This window comes from Triturus cristatus, chromosome 9 (assembly GCF_964204655.1).
Source record: "Triturus cristatus chromosome 9, aTriCri1.1, whole genome shotgun sequence".
NCBI classification, from domain to species: Eukaryota; Metazoa; Chordata; class Amphibia; order Caudata; family Salamandridae; genus Triturus; species Triturus cristatus.
The window spans coordinates 270,620,121-270,635,820 of record NC_140592.1 but is presented as its reverse complement, the minus strand read 5'-3'; the positions used below and the strand labels follow the sequence as shown (position 1 = coordinate 270,635,820).

General features: G+C 44.4%; 1 protein-coding gene across 2 annotated transcripts in view; it reads left to right on the top strand.

Annotated features, from left to right (window-relative positions):
• The first annotated feature begins 7,898 nt into the window (after window positions 1-7,898).
• SHISA5 (shisa family member 5) overlaps window positions 7,899-15,700 on the top strand; it is a 319,518-nt gene continuing 311,716 nt past the window's right edge. The window contains exon 1 of one of the 2 annotated variants that reach the window (XM_085624898.1): window positions 7,899-8,177. In XM_085624898.1, coding sequence (XP_085481024.1) covers window positions 8,102-8,177 — 76 coding nt within the window. In that variant the 5' untranslated portion in view covers window positions 7,899-8,101. The remainder of the gene's footprint in view (window positions 8,178-15,700) is intronic. The other variant, XM_085624897.1, reaches the window with a different exon arrangement.

Below are 15,700 nucleotides of genomic sequence, written 5' to 3'. Positions count from 1 at the left end.
AAGAAAGGTTTACGCCTTAAAAACCAAGAGAATATGCTTAGAGTTCAATGTGGCAACATGCACAAATCCAGTCCTTAATGTTCAGAAATAATGTTTGTATCTTTGTGTTTCCTTTAGATATAAAAACCATAAGTTTCTTTCCAGACCCAAAACAGTTATACAATAAAAGATAAAGTCAGATAAGTATGGTTTCTTAAGCAGTCTTTGATCATGAATAAAAAGCACACTAGCAAGTTACCCAAACAAGTCAGAGGCGACTTTGATGCTTTGTTTGTTTTCACTTTTCAGGAGCATTTGCAAGGTACTTCCAGGAACGAAGAATCCAATCCAAGCAGTAACAACCAAAGTACCAAGGCTGATTTCAGCCCGACGGGAGGAGCCGACAGAGGACGCCGTGATCTACAAGGGAAAACCGGAAGACAAGGTAACAAATTCACCAACTGTCGTGCAAAAAAGACTTAGCAAACTACATAGCAGGAGAGGTCTCCCTGGTCTGATTACATCAAATACGGAGCAAAAAATAAAGCCCTATTTGAGACTAGCATTGGGGGAGAAGGATTCTAAAAAACATTCAATGGGCCAGACTAGTGCCCCTTCCAAGCAAAGAACTAAACCCCGGATGGAAATCCCTTGATCTTATAACCAGGAGTAGAATTTGCAACTATAAAACTGAATCCCTGCTACATTTGGTGTGCTGTTGCCCCGGCCTGTCACAGAGTCGTCGGAAGCTGCTAAAACCGATGTGGCTATCCAAAGGAGCTCGGACATGTAAAGAAGCGGTTTTGGTTCTGTTCTCCTGCACAGCACCGACAGACTTGGTCAAAGTTGGGAGATACATGGCCGAGCTGCACAACAGACTTACCGAGAAAGAAAGTTCGGGAGACACCAGTGGAGTTTGAATAGTAGCAAGCCATCAAATAGAAAATAGATTTGCTGTTATTTTTTTTTTCTTACACAAACTTTATTACGCACCACAGATTAATTGCGAGTTGTCATATCTAGTACATTGTGGCAGTTTTCTATTTTCTTACCGGTCACAAATGTTAACAATATGCATTCAGAGATCCACACACATAAACAGAGGTAAAAATTAAAACATTTAGTGTGTCATTGACACCATACATACATACAAAATGATAAAATGGTTAGCAGAATATACAATATATTGTCAAAAAACCCCAATAACAAACAAAAATGTTTCCCCCCTCCCTCCACCCCCCTCCTTGCCTGTCGGTTTCTTTGTGCCATTCAACTCTGTGTGCTTGTAAATACAACACTTGGTATGACCTACTACTGTCGTGAGGATGATGAGGTGTTTTGGACATTTCAACATTTATGTGAATCTAGAACCGCATACTACTGGTTATGCAGCGGTGTAGAAGTAGTTGGCTGTGGGATAAGATCTAGCGTTTTGAACCCTTCTAGCATGAGATCCCATTCCATGGAGATGAGGTGCTTTCGTAGACCGCGTGCCTCTTCAAGTCTAATTGCCGCACTTTTGGCACCGCACCAGCATACTACCTCTTCCGGCCAAGCAGGTAAAGTAGGACCTCTAGGGGATTTCCACCTCATGGTGATAGCTTGTATGGCCAAAATGAGGGCAAGATCAAAGAAGCGCGATTGAACTTTCAAAGTGTGTGAGCGTTTGCGGAGACCCAACAGACATTCCATGACGTTATCCTCAACCTGCAGTTGTGTGACCTCCTTAAGTGTGAATCGGATCCGCCCTCCAGCAATCGCGTAGTTGAGGGCAAGCCCATAGCATGTGAATAAAGCCCGCCTCCTCAAACCTGTACCGTGGGCAGAAGTGTTGGGCGTCAGGGAACATGTGATGTAGTCTCTTCGGGGTTAAATAGGATCTGTGTAGTACCATACATTGTATGAATTTAAATTTGGCGTTGCGGGATACTCGCTTGGGGTGTTCTAAGATACTTGCCTAGGCTTTATCAGTTAACCCAGTATCAGTAGCATCCGACCACTTAGTTCTAAGATCAGTGAGAGGAATGGAGGCCTGTGCCCGAATAGCAACATAGAGCCATTTAATTAAGTGGCTGCCCTCCCCCATATAGTATAAGGATCGAACCAATTCGTGTAGTGAGGGCTCATGAGGCTGAGGTGCCCATGTCTGCCGAACATAATGAGATACTGCTGCATGAGTTAGGTAAAGTCGATCCGGCACGCCAGAGGACTGTACAAAGGTATCATGATCGAGAAGGGCTCTATCGCCGAACAAGGACCCGACCTCATCCACACCAGCTTCCGACCAAACATGTAGCCGAGCCTTCGTGATCCTGCCACTAGTGGTCGGAAGTCCCAATAGTGGGATATTACTAGCATACGGGATCGTACCCGCGGTGTATAGCAGAGCCTTCTTCCAGCAGTGAAGTGCTGTCTTAAGGAGCGGCGGAGCCGTTAAGGGGATTTTTACTTTCGGCAACAGTAGAGTGTGTAGCAATCCTCGCTCTAGGTCTTGGGTCATATAATCTATTTCCTGCAAGTTCCTGCCCACTGTCCAGTAAGACAACCATTGAAGCTGGCATGCGTAGTAGTAAGCTCTAAAGTCGGGTACCCCAAGTCTGCCCTTGTGAGATTCCAGCTGAAGTTTCTTGAGGCTCACCCTGCGGCGGCCAGGTCCGCAAATAAGCTCTAGTAGTAGTGTATCCAGTGTGTGAAAGTTGGACAGAGGAATGACTAGAGGTAAGTTTGCAAAAAAATATAGGAGACGGGGGAGTACCACCATTTTAGAGATGGCAACCCGCCCCATCACTGATAGTGGCAGGGATGTCCAAAAGGATACACTTGAGCGTATTGCAGTTATTGAGCGTATTGCAGTTATTGCTCTGGACAGATTGTCATCAAGTTGATCAGCTTGCGCTCTATATATTTAGATTCCTAGATACTTAAATGTATGGTGAGCTACTGGTAGGCTATATTTACCAAAGTTGAGTACGTTTGGATGGGGTCCGTCCTGGAGATAGAAGGCAGTCGATTTCCCTTCATTAATAGCGAGGCCAGAGATGCATTCAAATTAAGAGAAGATGGTGGAAAGGGGCTCCGATCGGGAAGTAAGGTCACACAGGTAGATGATTATGTCATCTGCGTAGATGGATATTAGGTGTGCAGTATCTCCTATAGGTATCCCCAGTTGATCGGCTGCTTGCCTCAACGCTATTGCTAGTGGCTCTATGGCAAGAACAAATAACAGGGGGGAAAGGGGACATCCCTGACATGTGCCTCTGTGTACAGTATATTCCCGTGAAATATGACTGCCTGTGCGGGCTCTTGCGGTGGGACCAGTATAAAATAAACACACCCAGGTAAGATATTCAGGGGAAGACCGAAGAGACGCAGGGCCGCAAACATATATCCCCATGTAATGGAGTTGAAGGCTTGGCGTAGGTCTAACGCTATACAGCCAGCATTGTCATAAACCTCTGGGGTAGCCAGCATAATGTGGTGTAGGCGTCTGATGTTTAGAGACGTGGTGCGTGTGGGGAGGAAACCCCATTGGTCTTTGTGTATTAGGGTATTTAAGTGTGGCAAGAGTCGGTTAGCTAGGATCTTGCTCTGAATCTTGTATTCAGTTGTCAGTAGAGACAAGGGTCGGTAACTAGATAATTCAGTGCCGTCTTGTCCCGGTTTGGGGAGTGAAATGACTAGTGCCTGCATGGTGGAGTGTGGTAGATGGGCGGATTCTAATGCTGTCTTGTACAAGTCCTCTAATTTAGGAACGAGGGCGTCTGAATAAGAGTCAAAGAATTCTACGGGCAGGCCGCCAAGACCCGGAGCCTTATTACGCGATAGACCTTTAATGGCAGCCCGTATTTCCCGCCTAGTGATGGGGCCTGAAAGCGGCTCCTGGTCTTCGGCCGTGAGATGTGGGTATGTTAAGCTGTCGAGGAAATTATCCACTAAAGTGTCATCAATAGGTGCAGGTTCGTTGTAGAGGGCACTGTAGTAGTTACAAAAGGCATCATTTATTTCGCGTTGAGTGTGAATCGCACCCTTGTTTGGTAAATTCATCCGGGCGACAGTGGGGGGCAATGGGCGGTCTCTCAATATCCGGGCCAATAATGTACCGGACTTATCGACCTTGGTATGCTTCAGTTTTGTGAAAGCCCTGTAGTCAATGACCCGGAGTGTTTCGAGGAGCTCAGCATACTGTATGCGTGCGTCTCGCAGGGGAGCCTGTTTGCTTGGGTCGTTCGACGCTGCTTGCTCCAGATTGGACATTAGTCCTTCTATTCTATGAAGATTTTTGTGTATCTCTTGCCTAGCGCCTTCCGTGGATCCAATTGCAGCGCCCGAACAACTACCTTGAGTGCATCCCATCCTATTAAATTAGAAGAAGCTGTGTTCCAGTTCTCTGAGAAGTAATTTGTAATGGTTGTGGATAGCGCGGTACGAAAAGGGGCGTCCCCCAGCAGTTGAGGCCAAAGTTTCCATGTGGGGACCAGGGTCAGCACCCTGCCCCATGCAAGTGTGATCTCTAAAGGGTTGTGGTCAGAGAAGGTACGTGGAATGGTGAATCTGGGTAGCAATAGTAATAGAGCATAGAAATCTATCAATCCTAGTGTGAAGTTGGTGCACTGGTGAATAAAACGAATATTCCTTATGTGTAGGGTGTAGCATTCGCCAAACATCACTCAAACCCCATCCAGATGTCCATGTTCTCAGGGACTCAGCTTGTTTGTTGACGCCTGCGCCATGTAGCGGTGGGTGTGACCTATCCAATTCCACGTCCACCACAGTATTGCAATGCCCACCCAGTATCCAGGGATAAGTGTCCCACCCAGTCAGAGCAGTGCCTAATTTATTAAAAAACTTATCCTGGTCAAAATTTGGGGCGTATATGCTACCCAAAACCACTGGCAGACCACCGAGTGTTCCCTTCAGCAATATGTATCTACCCTGTTCATCGATGCGTTGGTCTATTCCTATAAATGGGACACCGTGGCGGATCCATATAGACGCTCCTCGCGAAAGAGCAGAAAATCTGGCCCCTCCATTTCTTACAGACTTTCGAAGCCTCCGAGTCAGTGAGGTGCGATTCCTGAAGAAATACCATTTGCACTTTACGCATAAGGAGGTGGGCATGGATTCGATGTCTTTTATGCACAGCGCAAATTCCCGCACATTCCAGGTCAGCAAGTTATAGAAGCCTAAAGTTGTAGAGTAGAACGACATAATATAATAATGTAAGCGGTGCTCCCCCTGACTCGGAGCCAGGTAACTATCATAGGCCAGGAGTACCCCTCCCCTATCAAAAGTATAAAACTCGGCTCAGGTATGGAACTGTATTGGGCCAAACAAAAAGCACAAACATACAAGTAGCAGAAACAGTGCATTCGCTGTGTGGGGGTCATCGCCAACGTCCATCAGGCTGCTCGTGTAGTTACAAAGGTTCTAGAAGCTCTACGGGACCCGGGGGGGGGGAGAAGGTAAAAGGATCTTCGCCTAGCATATTTAATCGCCATTGAGGCGGGCATGTTGAATAGGAATACATTATTGACAAGACAATTAAGCCTGAAAAGGAAAACAATGTTATACTGTGCGGACAACAGGTACTGGTATAATACCAAATGCAGGTAGATAGAGAACCATGTACTTAACAAATAAGTAGTTGGCATACAACGACATGCACAAATTGATAAGTGATACATAGAATAAGGAAAAGGATACATGTAGACCTGTTGGCCTCACACAATAGGGCTACCATGCCCCCACTACAGCGGTAGTCAGAGTTAACGGGCATTCTGTGTTGGTCCCCCCACCAGATCATCAGCAGGCTGGGGTGTCACTGAGGGAAACAAGGTGATGCTATGTTCGGAATCAGACTGGATGGTGTTGTCCTCCGAAAAGTCGGTCACAATCTTAGGGTTATCATCGCAAAATGAGTTAGCTATTGCAAGCGCCTCAGTCTTGCTGTTCAACATCTGTTCCCGGGTGGGACCCAAGGCAGCAGATCTATGCAGACCCTTAGCTGTGCGGCAAGGGCCACAGCCTTGAGTTTTTCCAGGGCTGTGGCGCACTGAGCCGGTTGACATACTGGAGCCCAATTCTATGTTCATTACTTCCGGTCATTACTCTGCGTCGTTCGGGCTGTCGAAAAAGTATGTTTTCTGTTCATGAATAATTTTTAATCGAGCCGGAAACAGTAGCATATATTTAAGCTGAGCAGCACACAGTTTTTTCTTCACCGCTTGAAAGGAAGAACGTTGACATTGCACCATCACTGCGTAATCCGGATAGAGCGAGATCCAATGGTTCTCAAATTGGATCTATGTTTGTTCTCTCGCTTTTTGCAACAGCACATCGCGCGGTCCCTGTAGTGCAGGATCTTAACAATTAAGGGTCGCGGAGGTGTTACGACTTAAGGCGCTCCTGTAGGAATCCATAGATTCGCTGTTAATTGTTTAAAGCACAGTTTCAAACGACACATGGAACTTTGTCACTATAAATCCTGCAGGGTTCACATATCAAGGGGGGCAATATAGGTTTTTTTCAGTCCTATAAGTTGGACGTAAGATACACTTTGCCATGGAATCTGATATTAATTTTCTTCTTTTTACTAGTAATGCTGTTTATACAATGGTTTTAATATAAATAGTCCTTACAACCGCAATCAGGCAGAATTTTACTTATGTGCTCTTTTTACAGATGTAAGATATATTGCAAAGGATTTTAAGTAATTGTGCTCTTTTTACAAATGTAAGATACCTTGCAAATGATTTTAAGTAATTGTGCAATAAAAACAATTTTATTCAACAAGGTAAGTGATGCGACAGCAGTATGGTGAGCACCGTAACGACTAGAATGGCTAACAGCTTCCTGCCAGATAGCACACGCTTCATACACTGTGTGCTCCACCGCAAACAGAATATGGAGCAGAAAGCAGGCAGGCCTGACAAAAATATTTTAAGGACTTGACTAAGAGATTACGTTGTAAGGCCCAGCGATCTATCAATACAAACTTGATTGGTTACCCATTTTAAAATTCCTCCACATTTACATAGAGTTTGCAATCTTTCGATTTCGCTTTTTTTATGTATATGTACTTTAATATAAAATTTTCTAAGCAGTCGGGAATACCCTGAGAAGGCATTGTGGAACGCAAACCATAGGTTAAGAGGCGCTACTCTAAGTGATAGATAATATTATGTACACAGTACTCGCCAAGTAGATCGTGTGGCATTGGTAGATTTGTACTAGGGACACTGCAAATGAGGACAATATTGTATGTTAACTTTGACATGGCCTGAAATATTAAGTCCCAAAGATGACGGAAACTAACAATGCAACAATCACGAACTAGTTTACATTTTATTTACATTTTAATAAAGCGATTGGGTAGTTGATGGAATATGTTTTTTATTTTTATTTTGTCAATATTTTTCAAGTATGTAAAGCAATTCTGCAAATAAGATTCTATTTTGGAATTATGAATTTGTTTAATAAAATTGTGTATTTGAAGCTATACTCGTTGGATGAGCTGTGCAGGGTTTGGGTGCTGAATTCCACGCTTTTGCTGTCTATGCAGCATGGGTCTGCGCGAAGTAAACGAACGTTGCTGAATATTCTATAACTTCTGTATAAGTAACGGAAGCTTACCTGCGCAAATGCCGTTGCATTATTTTTCCGCTGGTTATGTATTGAGTACAGTTTGATAAAAGTCGTTGATAAATCATAAGACAAGAGACAAAAGCGTTGCCGTTGTTTACGCTCGATAAACATGAACCAACATGTGAGCTGTGTCCCCCAGCACGTTGAGACAGACTGCGGTAACAGATCGCTATCTGAAGTAGTAATAACACCTTGTGGTGAGCGCCGCCCCTGCTGCTAGTATGCAGCCTCCGCCCTCTGTGGGGTTGACAGACTCCCCTCCTCTGTGCGTCTCTGCTGAGGGAGGAGTCGTGCTGGAGTAGGCCGGCTGCTGATTCGGTGAGAGTTGAGGTGCCTGGCTGAACAACTTGGGATTGTTTAGTTTCGTTTCCTGCGCAGGGTCTGCCTGTTTCACGAACTGGTGGTAGGAGGTTTCGTCCGACAATTACACCCACACACAAACCTCTCCCGTCCTCAGGATCTCCTCCACGGCTTCTTGATGGCGCGGGTCGTGCTTTCCGGGCTGCGGATGCCAGCGCTGCTGGCCGCTCTCTGCGTTCTTTCCCAGCACGGAGGTGAGAGTCTGGATGCGGGGCGCTGTTTTAAAATGGGAGATAAAAGCGTACTGAAAAAAACATACGTCGCCAAAGCGGAAATATATGTAATTACGTCATGGGGGTCGATGCCGCAAGCACGTGCCTGGAGTGCGTCACGTCTTCGTGGCCAGCCAGCGTTGGGTCGCAAGAATGTTGTTCCGCAGTGAAACCACCATACGCTTGCTCCGGGCTCTCGTCACTTAGCCTTGTTTTAGCTATTCACCCTTCTCGTCCTATGCCACGGTATTGCTATTAATATCCAAAATTGATAGAGCTATCGATTAACTGGATTTGAAAACAGTCGTGTATTTGAGAGACAGTATGTTAAATACATACGTTTCCGGCAAAAGCAAAACGCAGACCTCAAACAAGTTGAGAAGATTGCTGTTAAAGGTTGCAAACGTTTTTCCCCCCTAACTTTACACTGCAATGTATTGTACAGAGTGGTCCGTTTTGGCTAAGTACACCGAATTCACGTCTTTTCCTAAACATTTGTAATCCACTGACGTTCTGTTCAGGCCCGGTTCTAGAGGGTGGGCCAGGCCCTCCCAAACTTGTGACTGGCTCACCCAAACATGAGCCTTGACCCTCGCAGTGAATCTGCCACCGATGTACAACAACAATACAAAAAAAATCAGATAATTAGTGATTTATGATCCTGCTGCAGAGCAACCATTTGTCTGTTGGTAGTTTTTAAATGCTGATAAACTGAATTTTATGGGAATAGCTCAGTGGGTTACTGCCTTTGTCACAGATATCCTTGTATTACTTGCAGTTCAGAAGTTACTATCCTAACATAGGACAGTGACCAATGAACTGCCATCAAAGAGCTGCATACAAACTTCGCTTTTTTGTGTTGTGATATAGTTAGAACGTCTCCAGTCTTTCATTATTCTAATGTTGCTAAAAAGAGTTTGTTTGGCAGTTATACATTTTTATCAGTAAAGACAACCCCCAACCACCTGAGTACTCTTTAAATCCTGAGTTTGTGCTTCTCCAGGCCAAACCCTCGTAAAATATATTGCCCACTAGTATGGATGACATTTGATTACTACACCTTGTAATCCTCATTGGCTTTTGTGACATTCCCCGTAGACTAATTTATTGTCTCTGTATAACGTGTGCTGTTATGTAAAGTACTGTGACACCCTACACTGATATGAGTAGCGCTATACAACAAATGAAATGCATATGAGAGAGGGGCAACAGAGAGATGAGCACTGGTGGAGGGTGGCAGTGAGGAAATCCGAGGAGGCGGTCAAGGGGATGGGAGGAGCTACAGAGAGATGAGGGGCACTAGTGGAGGGTGGCAGTGAGGGAGTCAGAGGAGGAGGTCACAGGGTGAGAGGAACTACAGAGAGATGAGGAGCCCTGGCGGAGGGTGGCAGTGAGGGAATCCAAGGAGGAGGTCATGGTGTGTGGGAACTACAGAGAGATTAGGGGCACTAATGGAGGGTTGCAGTGAGGGAATCAGAGAAGGAGGTCATGGGGTGGGGGTACTACAGAGGGATGAGGGGCACTGGGGGAGGGTGGCAGTGAGGGAATCTGAGGAGGAGGCCATGGGGGGGGGGGCTACAGAGAGATGAAGGGCACTGGTGGAGAATCAGTGAGGGACGCCGAGGAGGTGGTCATGGCATTGGGGGAACTACAGAGAGATGAGGGGCACTAGTGGAGGGTGGTAGCGAGGGAATCCGATGAGGGGGTCATGGGGTGGAGGGGAACTACAGAGAGATGAGGGGCACTGGTGGACGGTAGCAGTGAGGGAATCCAAGGAGGAGGTCATGGGGTGGGGGAACTACGGAGAGATGAGGGGCAATGGTGGAGGGTGGCAGGGAGGGAATCTGAGGAGGAGGCCATGAGGGGGAGGGGCTACGGAGAGATGAAGTGAAATGTTTGTATTGTGGTAGTTAAGTTATCTACAGAGAAAGAGGTCATTGGTGGGGTGCCAAAAAAGACTTCCACACCAGCACTAAAGCCGGCCGTGTCATGGCCTTTCTGTTTTCGTTTATTTAATTAACAGTCAGATGATTAGCACAACTGTGGAGCATACTTTACAGTGCATGCTAATTACATTTACTGCTATATTCAGTGTTTTGAATTTGAGGGTGATTTTACTATTGTTTTCTACTGGGAATAATGAAAGTGGAACTGAATGGTGGCTGATATTGGGCTGGGGCCCAAGGTCAGCTGTGAGATAAGGGGCAATGGAGAGGGATGGTAGAAAAGTGGATAATCAAGCCTGTAAGGGAGCGCGCTGCAGAATCGGGGGGTCGGGTGGAGGTAGTAATGAAGAGGGTTTCTGCCTGAAGGCTCACACAGAGGGAACCCGAGTAGTGTCACTTGCCTGATACTCCCACCTTAGAAACCTCCTCTTCCCATCAAAGGGACATTACATGAAAAAAAAACCACTTTTTGAGAGTGATAACATTTAGAAAGAGACTTGGAAAAGAGTGCGCTTTACTGGGCCTTGTAAGACTAAGGAGAGATAAAAGAGGGCCCAGAGGCAGACCTGGCTAGATATATAAGCGATAAATCTGGCCAGCAGTGACCCACCCGAATGCACCCTTGGCCCACCCAAATAAAAGTTCCTGGAGCCGGGCCTGGTTCTGTTAGTGATTACAGTTTAATGTGCTTTGAAGGTGAGGTGACTTTGTTGTAGAGCCTAGCTATTTATTTCTAACCGTATACCATAACTTGAATGTACAGCAGCCTCTAAGTGCATCTGTACATTGTGGAAAAACAAAATGTTTGGGTTTCACCTATGGGCAAGCGAAATACCTCGTGTGGGCCATACCATAAACTTCCAGTCGGCTTTGATGGTTTGCTTTCCAATTCTTGTGCTTTCACTAGAGCATAGCTTGTTGTTCATCATTTTCATTGACTGACTCATACCATCCACTGCTTCACATTTAGGGAACTACTTAGAGTGCATCTGTTTCTCTCTCTCTCATGTGTTGCTTCCTCGCTTCCAAATAACCACACACTGGTTGTTTCGTCCTCTACTCCCTCTCCAGCCCACTCCTCCATTGTGCTGCCTCATGCAATCCTTTAAATCGGATGTTTTACTATTAATTTTTATGGAGGGTCCAGTAGCTGCTATTTGATGCTGGGCATTTCAAAAATCACTTTTGTGTGCCTCCATTGCCACCTTGCCTTTGCTTCGCTTCCTTCACCTGCTCCTCAGTGGCTCTACCATTCTCATGGTCCTATAAAATAGTTTTTTGTTTTATTTGTTGGAGCTTCCAGAAGCCGCTATTAGCTCTTGGGCTGCTCTGCATTCGAAAATGCGCTTTCACGCTAATAACATGTAATTTTTGTAATTTACTGATACAAAGTGACATCTAGTAGATTGGAACCTAATTAAATAATTTTTTTAAATGGCATCAGCGTCATCCAATTGGTGCATGTATGCGTTATGACTCGTGTATGTGAAGACGTCATCATCATTGTGTGTATACGGAATGACACTGCTGTCAGCAGTACCACAATACTGTCTCTCGCTTGTCTTCTCATGCTTCCGCCCCCCCTCCCTTTTTTTTTTTTTTTTTTTTGCTGATACTGCTCGGCATTGCCAAAGCCAATTCGTCATCAAGATAAGACCTATTGGCTTTGCTAATGCTTGTTTAGTACTAAAGTGCATTAAACCTATCTCACCTAAGCCACAGTAGCTGAGAAGCACCGTTTGACAAAGAACCCTGACACAACCGTTTCTTCATATTTATTTTGGAGTTTTTGATGTATCACTGCTAGACCCCAAAGAGTAACAAAGCGGTAATAGGACAGGAACTTGCACAAACCCACAAGTGAAAGATAAAATAAATAATAGTGAGACAAGTGAGAATCTATATACATTTGTGTGTAGCATCACTATAACCCTAAGGCATTAAAACAAATACATGTGTAGTCCTCAATGAATATATGTATTTGGGAGTCTTTTTACCCTGGTACTAGAGGCATCACAGCTGTGGCTGTTATGTATTACCCATGCAGAGGTATTCCATATTGACAAACCTTTGTTACATTACTGCTGGAATAGTGCCTGATGCACTTGAGGTGATCGCTGGTAGTAACCTTGCATACAGTGGCCATTAATTTAATCTTGTCTGATGTGGACACTCACAACACTAATAATATTAGTAGCTTTCGGAGAGTTTCATTGAAGATAAATAGTTCTCATTACAGAAAAGGTTGGAGACCCCTGGTCTAGAGTAAGGCATCAGGAATTACTCATTCCACAAGTGAGGTCCTTTTTCGCCATCATCAAGCCCAAGATGAATAGGATTAATTTGTTGTTGGGCATGATCATTAACTTACTGTTTCCCCAAGATGGCTTTCTGAGGAGCCATTGTCGCAGTAATGTCCAGAACTGCAGACAGTTACATTTGCACAACTATTTTTTTTTATAGAGGTCAGACCACAGTACAGTCCCACATTATTTAATAAACATTGGCCACTTCTTTGTTAGAACGTTTGGATTCAAGCGTGCCAGGCTGATGAGGGGTGTTGCCCCGAAACTGGTCCCACAATGCTTGTTTCCGGTTCAGGAAAGACCTTCCTTGGCAGTTCGGGCTAGACTGTTCCCATAAGGAACAGGGTCAAGACTGATTTGCATATGGTTGGGTCTGAACAGGGGTGACGAAGTGAGCTAAATAACGGTGATGGATTTAACCCAGATCTGGGGGTGAGTGTATGAAAAGTTTCAGCGCTCCGTTCATCATCATATTGTGGTAACAGTAGGATATAGTCGGTGTACATTGGCGTGGTTGTTTAACCTCTTGAGTGCCCATGACGAGCTGGTCTCGTCATGGGCCGCGGTTGTGCTGTGCCCATGACGAGACCAGCTCGTCATAAACCCCGCCCGCTAATGCAACGGCCGGCACAGGGCGGGGAAAGGGGCGGGCACTCAAGGGGTTAATACTGTCTGGCCATTGGCATTGACTACCAGGACCCTCTGAATTTAGTAAGCACAGGGATGCCAGGGGCATTCTAAACAGTGTGGGGATGATGACGACACACTCTTACCTTTAAGCAATAGAAACCTTTTCAGCAGAAAAGCATTCATCTTGGCCCCCCAACGGGCTCCATAAACATGAGAGCAAACCATGAGTTAAACGTAGGACCAAAGCCCATTTTTCACAAAACTCTCAAGAGTAATCTCCTCCCTATGGATTCATAGGTCTTTCTGTGTCAAATAACCGTATTAAATGGGGATCAGAGAACGTTTTAACCTCACCTGAACAGGTAGAGATTCTCTAGAGTTGTAGGGTCATAGATTTAGGGGCATGAACCCTGATTAATTTGAGTGAATGCGGGAGGATATATCCATATTGAGCCTGTTTACCATTTTTTACAATATTTGTGGTTTCCACATTTAGGAGTTATATTTGGTGGCAGGACTGGCTTGTGTTGATAGGTTTACCCTACTTTCTTATCAGTGCTTCTCAGATCAGGCACAACCTCCTGAAACATTTGTAAAAGCTTTTTGCTGAATAGTCTTCAGAGACCTTTCAACAGCTGGACTGGGACACCCATCGCACCATGGGCTGTACCTGAATTAAGCTGCATTATGACAGTTGTGGCTTTCCCCACATTGAAGTCCCCATCTAGCTTTCTCTGTCAATTTCCAACAGCTTTGGAAGATCAATGGTTGGCATGAATGATGATTCATCACCCCAACATCCCATAACTGAACAGGCCCAGATACCATTCCATGGACACTCAGTTCTTCCCCCTTTTCCTCACTGATAGTTATGACCGTTTCATTCACACTTCTCATTCTTCTAGATTGCTCTTCTGCTGAACCTTGTAGCCAGCTTTTGCTTGATGTTCTCAACTTTATAAAATATTTTCTGCACTCATGTGTTGTGTTCATCTTGTTGAACCCCTTGCATCTTCCCGGTTTTCTGTCACAACTTCCTTATATTTGAGCAATAGACACTCCCGCCCACATCTGTCCTGTTGGTTGTTCACAGAACAGTTTTAGGAGCTCTTATTTCTCAAACTTTAGTCATTAACCAAGTGAAGCACAAGATATCACCTGACCATGGTGATTTATTTATAGGGGTCCCAAAGGATGACTATATTTCTTCACTTATTTGAACCTTTTAAACTCATTCGTCACACAGTTGTATCTGTTTGAAAATCAGTGCTACTAAATTTGTGCTGATGGCTATCCCTTACTTGCTAGGTTAATATTAGTTAATTTGTAGCCAGGTTGGTGGCATTGGATGTTTTGTTATTGGCTTGGTTGGGCTGTTTGAGTAGGTGTCGCACTTGAGTCGGCTCTGACAAGCCAGTCAGAAAACCTGCGAATACGCTTCAGGTGCTATTTCTGAGAGAGGTGATGACTGGCTATATGTTTTGTAATCCATCCAACACTAATTTTAACTAAACATAGAGATAAATGTGATAATGAGGGCACTTAGACAAATGTAAAATTGTGCCGCTACAAAGGAGTGACTGGGAGGTGCTTACTATTGTAAATGTTCTGTTATTGGTAGCTTCTCTTAATGCAAGAAGAATCAGAAAAGATGTAATTGCAGGGTTCTTATTTCTGTACCTACCCATTAGCATAGATGTAATTTGAATTTGTAATTTAAGTTCTGACCCAGATACCTCATGCCTGGAGAAAAGATTTCATGAATATTTTTTGAATAGAAAGACCTTCCTGATTGAAATTTCACTAAGATCAAGTTAGTGGTATCACAATACTTTTTTGTGTTGGTTTTGGTTTTAATCGGTACTTATTGATTGTGTACATGTATATAAAATCATAAAGTATTCAGCTACTGCCTTTTGGTTGCAATATGTGTGATTGATTTCCATGGTGTTCATTTGTTTGGAAATGATACTTTTTCTTTAATTTAAAACAAATGGAACACTATAGCTATGTAAGTTATATGAGTGCCTGGTGGAGCAGAAACCAAATTTATAACTATAATTAATTTTACCGAGATTTTGATCCATTGTGGAAAGCGAACCTCTGCGCGCTGAATACTATCACTCTTGTCTACTTAAATCCAAATATTAGTTTTGAGTAGCTCATCCATTGTTAGTTTTACCTGATACTGCATTTTGCTTGTCCCTTTGGTAGCCCATGGCTACTACTGTCAAATAATGCAAAGAAAAACACAAAGAAGATAAGAAACCAGACTGGTTGAGCTATTGGCATCTAACTTGGAACAACTCTAGCGATTGTTAAAGCAAGATGTAAAGATAAATCTCAGTGTACTTAATTAGGGAGTCAAGATTTTCTGTGGCCATCGAAATAGGACAATGCTTCTCAGTCAATTTCTTGTGGAATTGATGTTACTCGGGCAGCAAGCGGGCCTAGGCTGCTCTGATACCCCTGAGGAAGTTGGCAGAATTTTCTCTGGGCCCTAAAGCAGTAAATTACATTAAGTCTCTGCCTTCAGGCGCTATGTTTTAGCAGAAAAAGCAGCTGGAAATGTCCAAAGTGGTTTTGTATTTTCTGCGCAATATTGTTCATTAGAGCTGCGCTA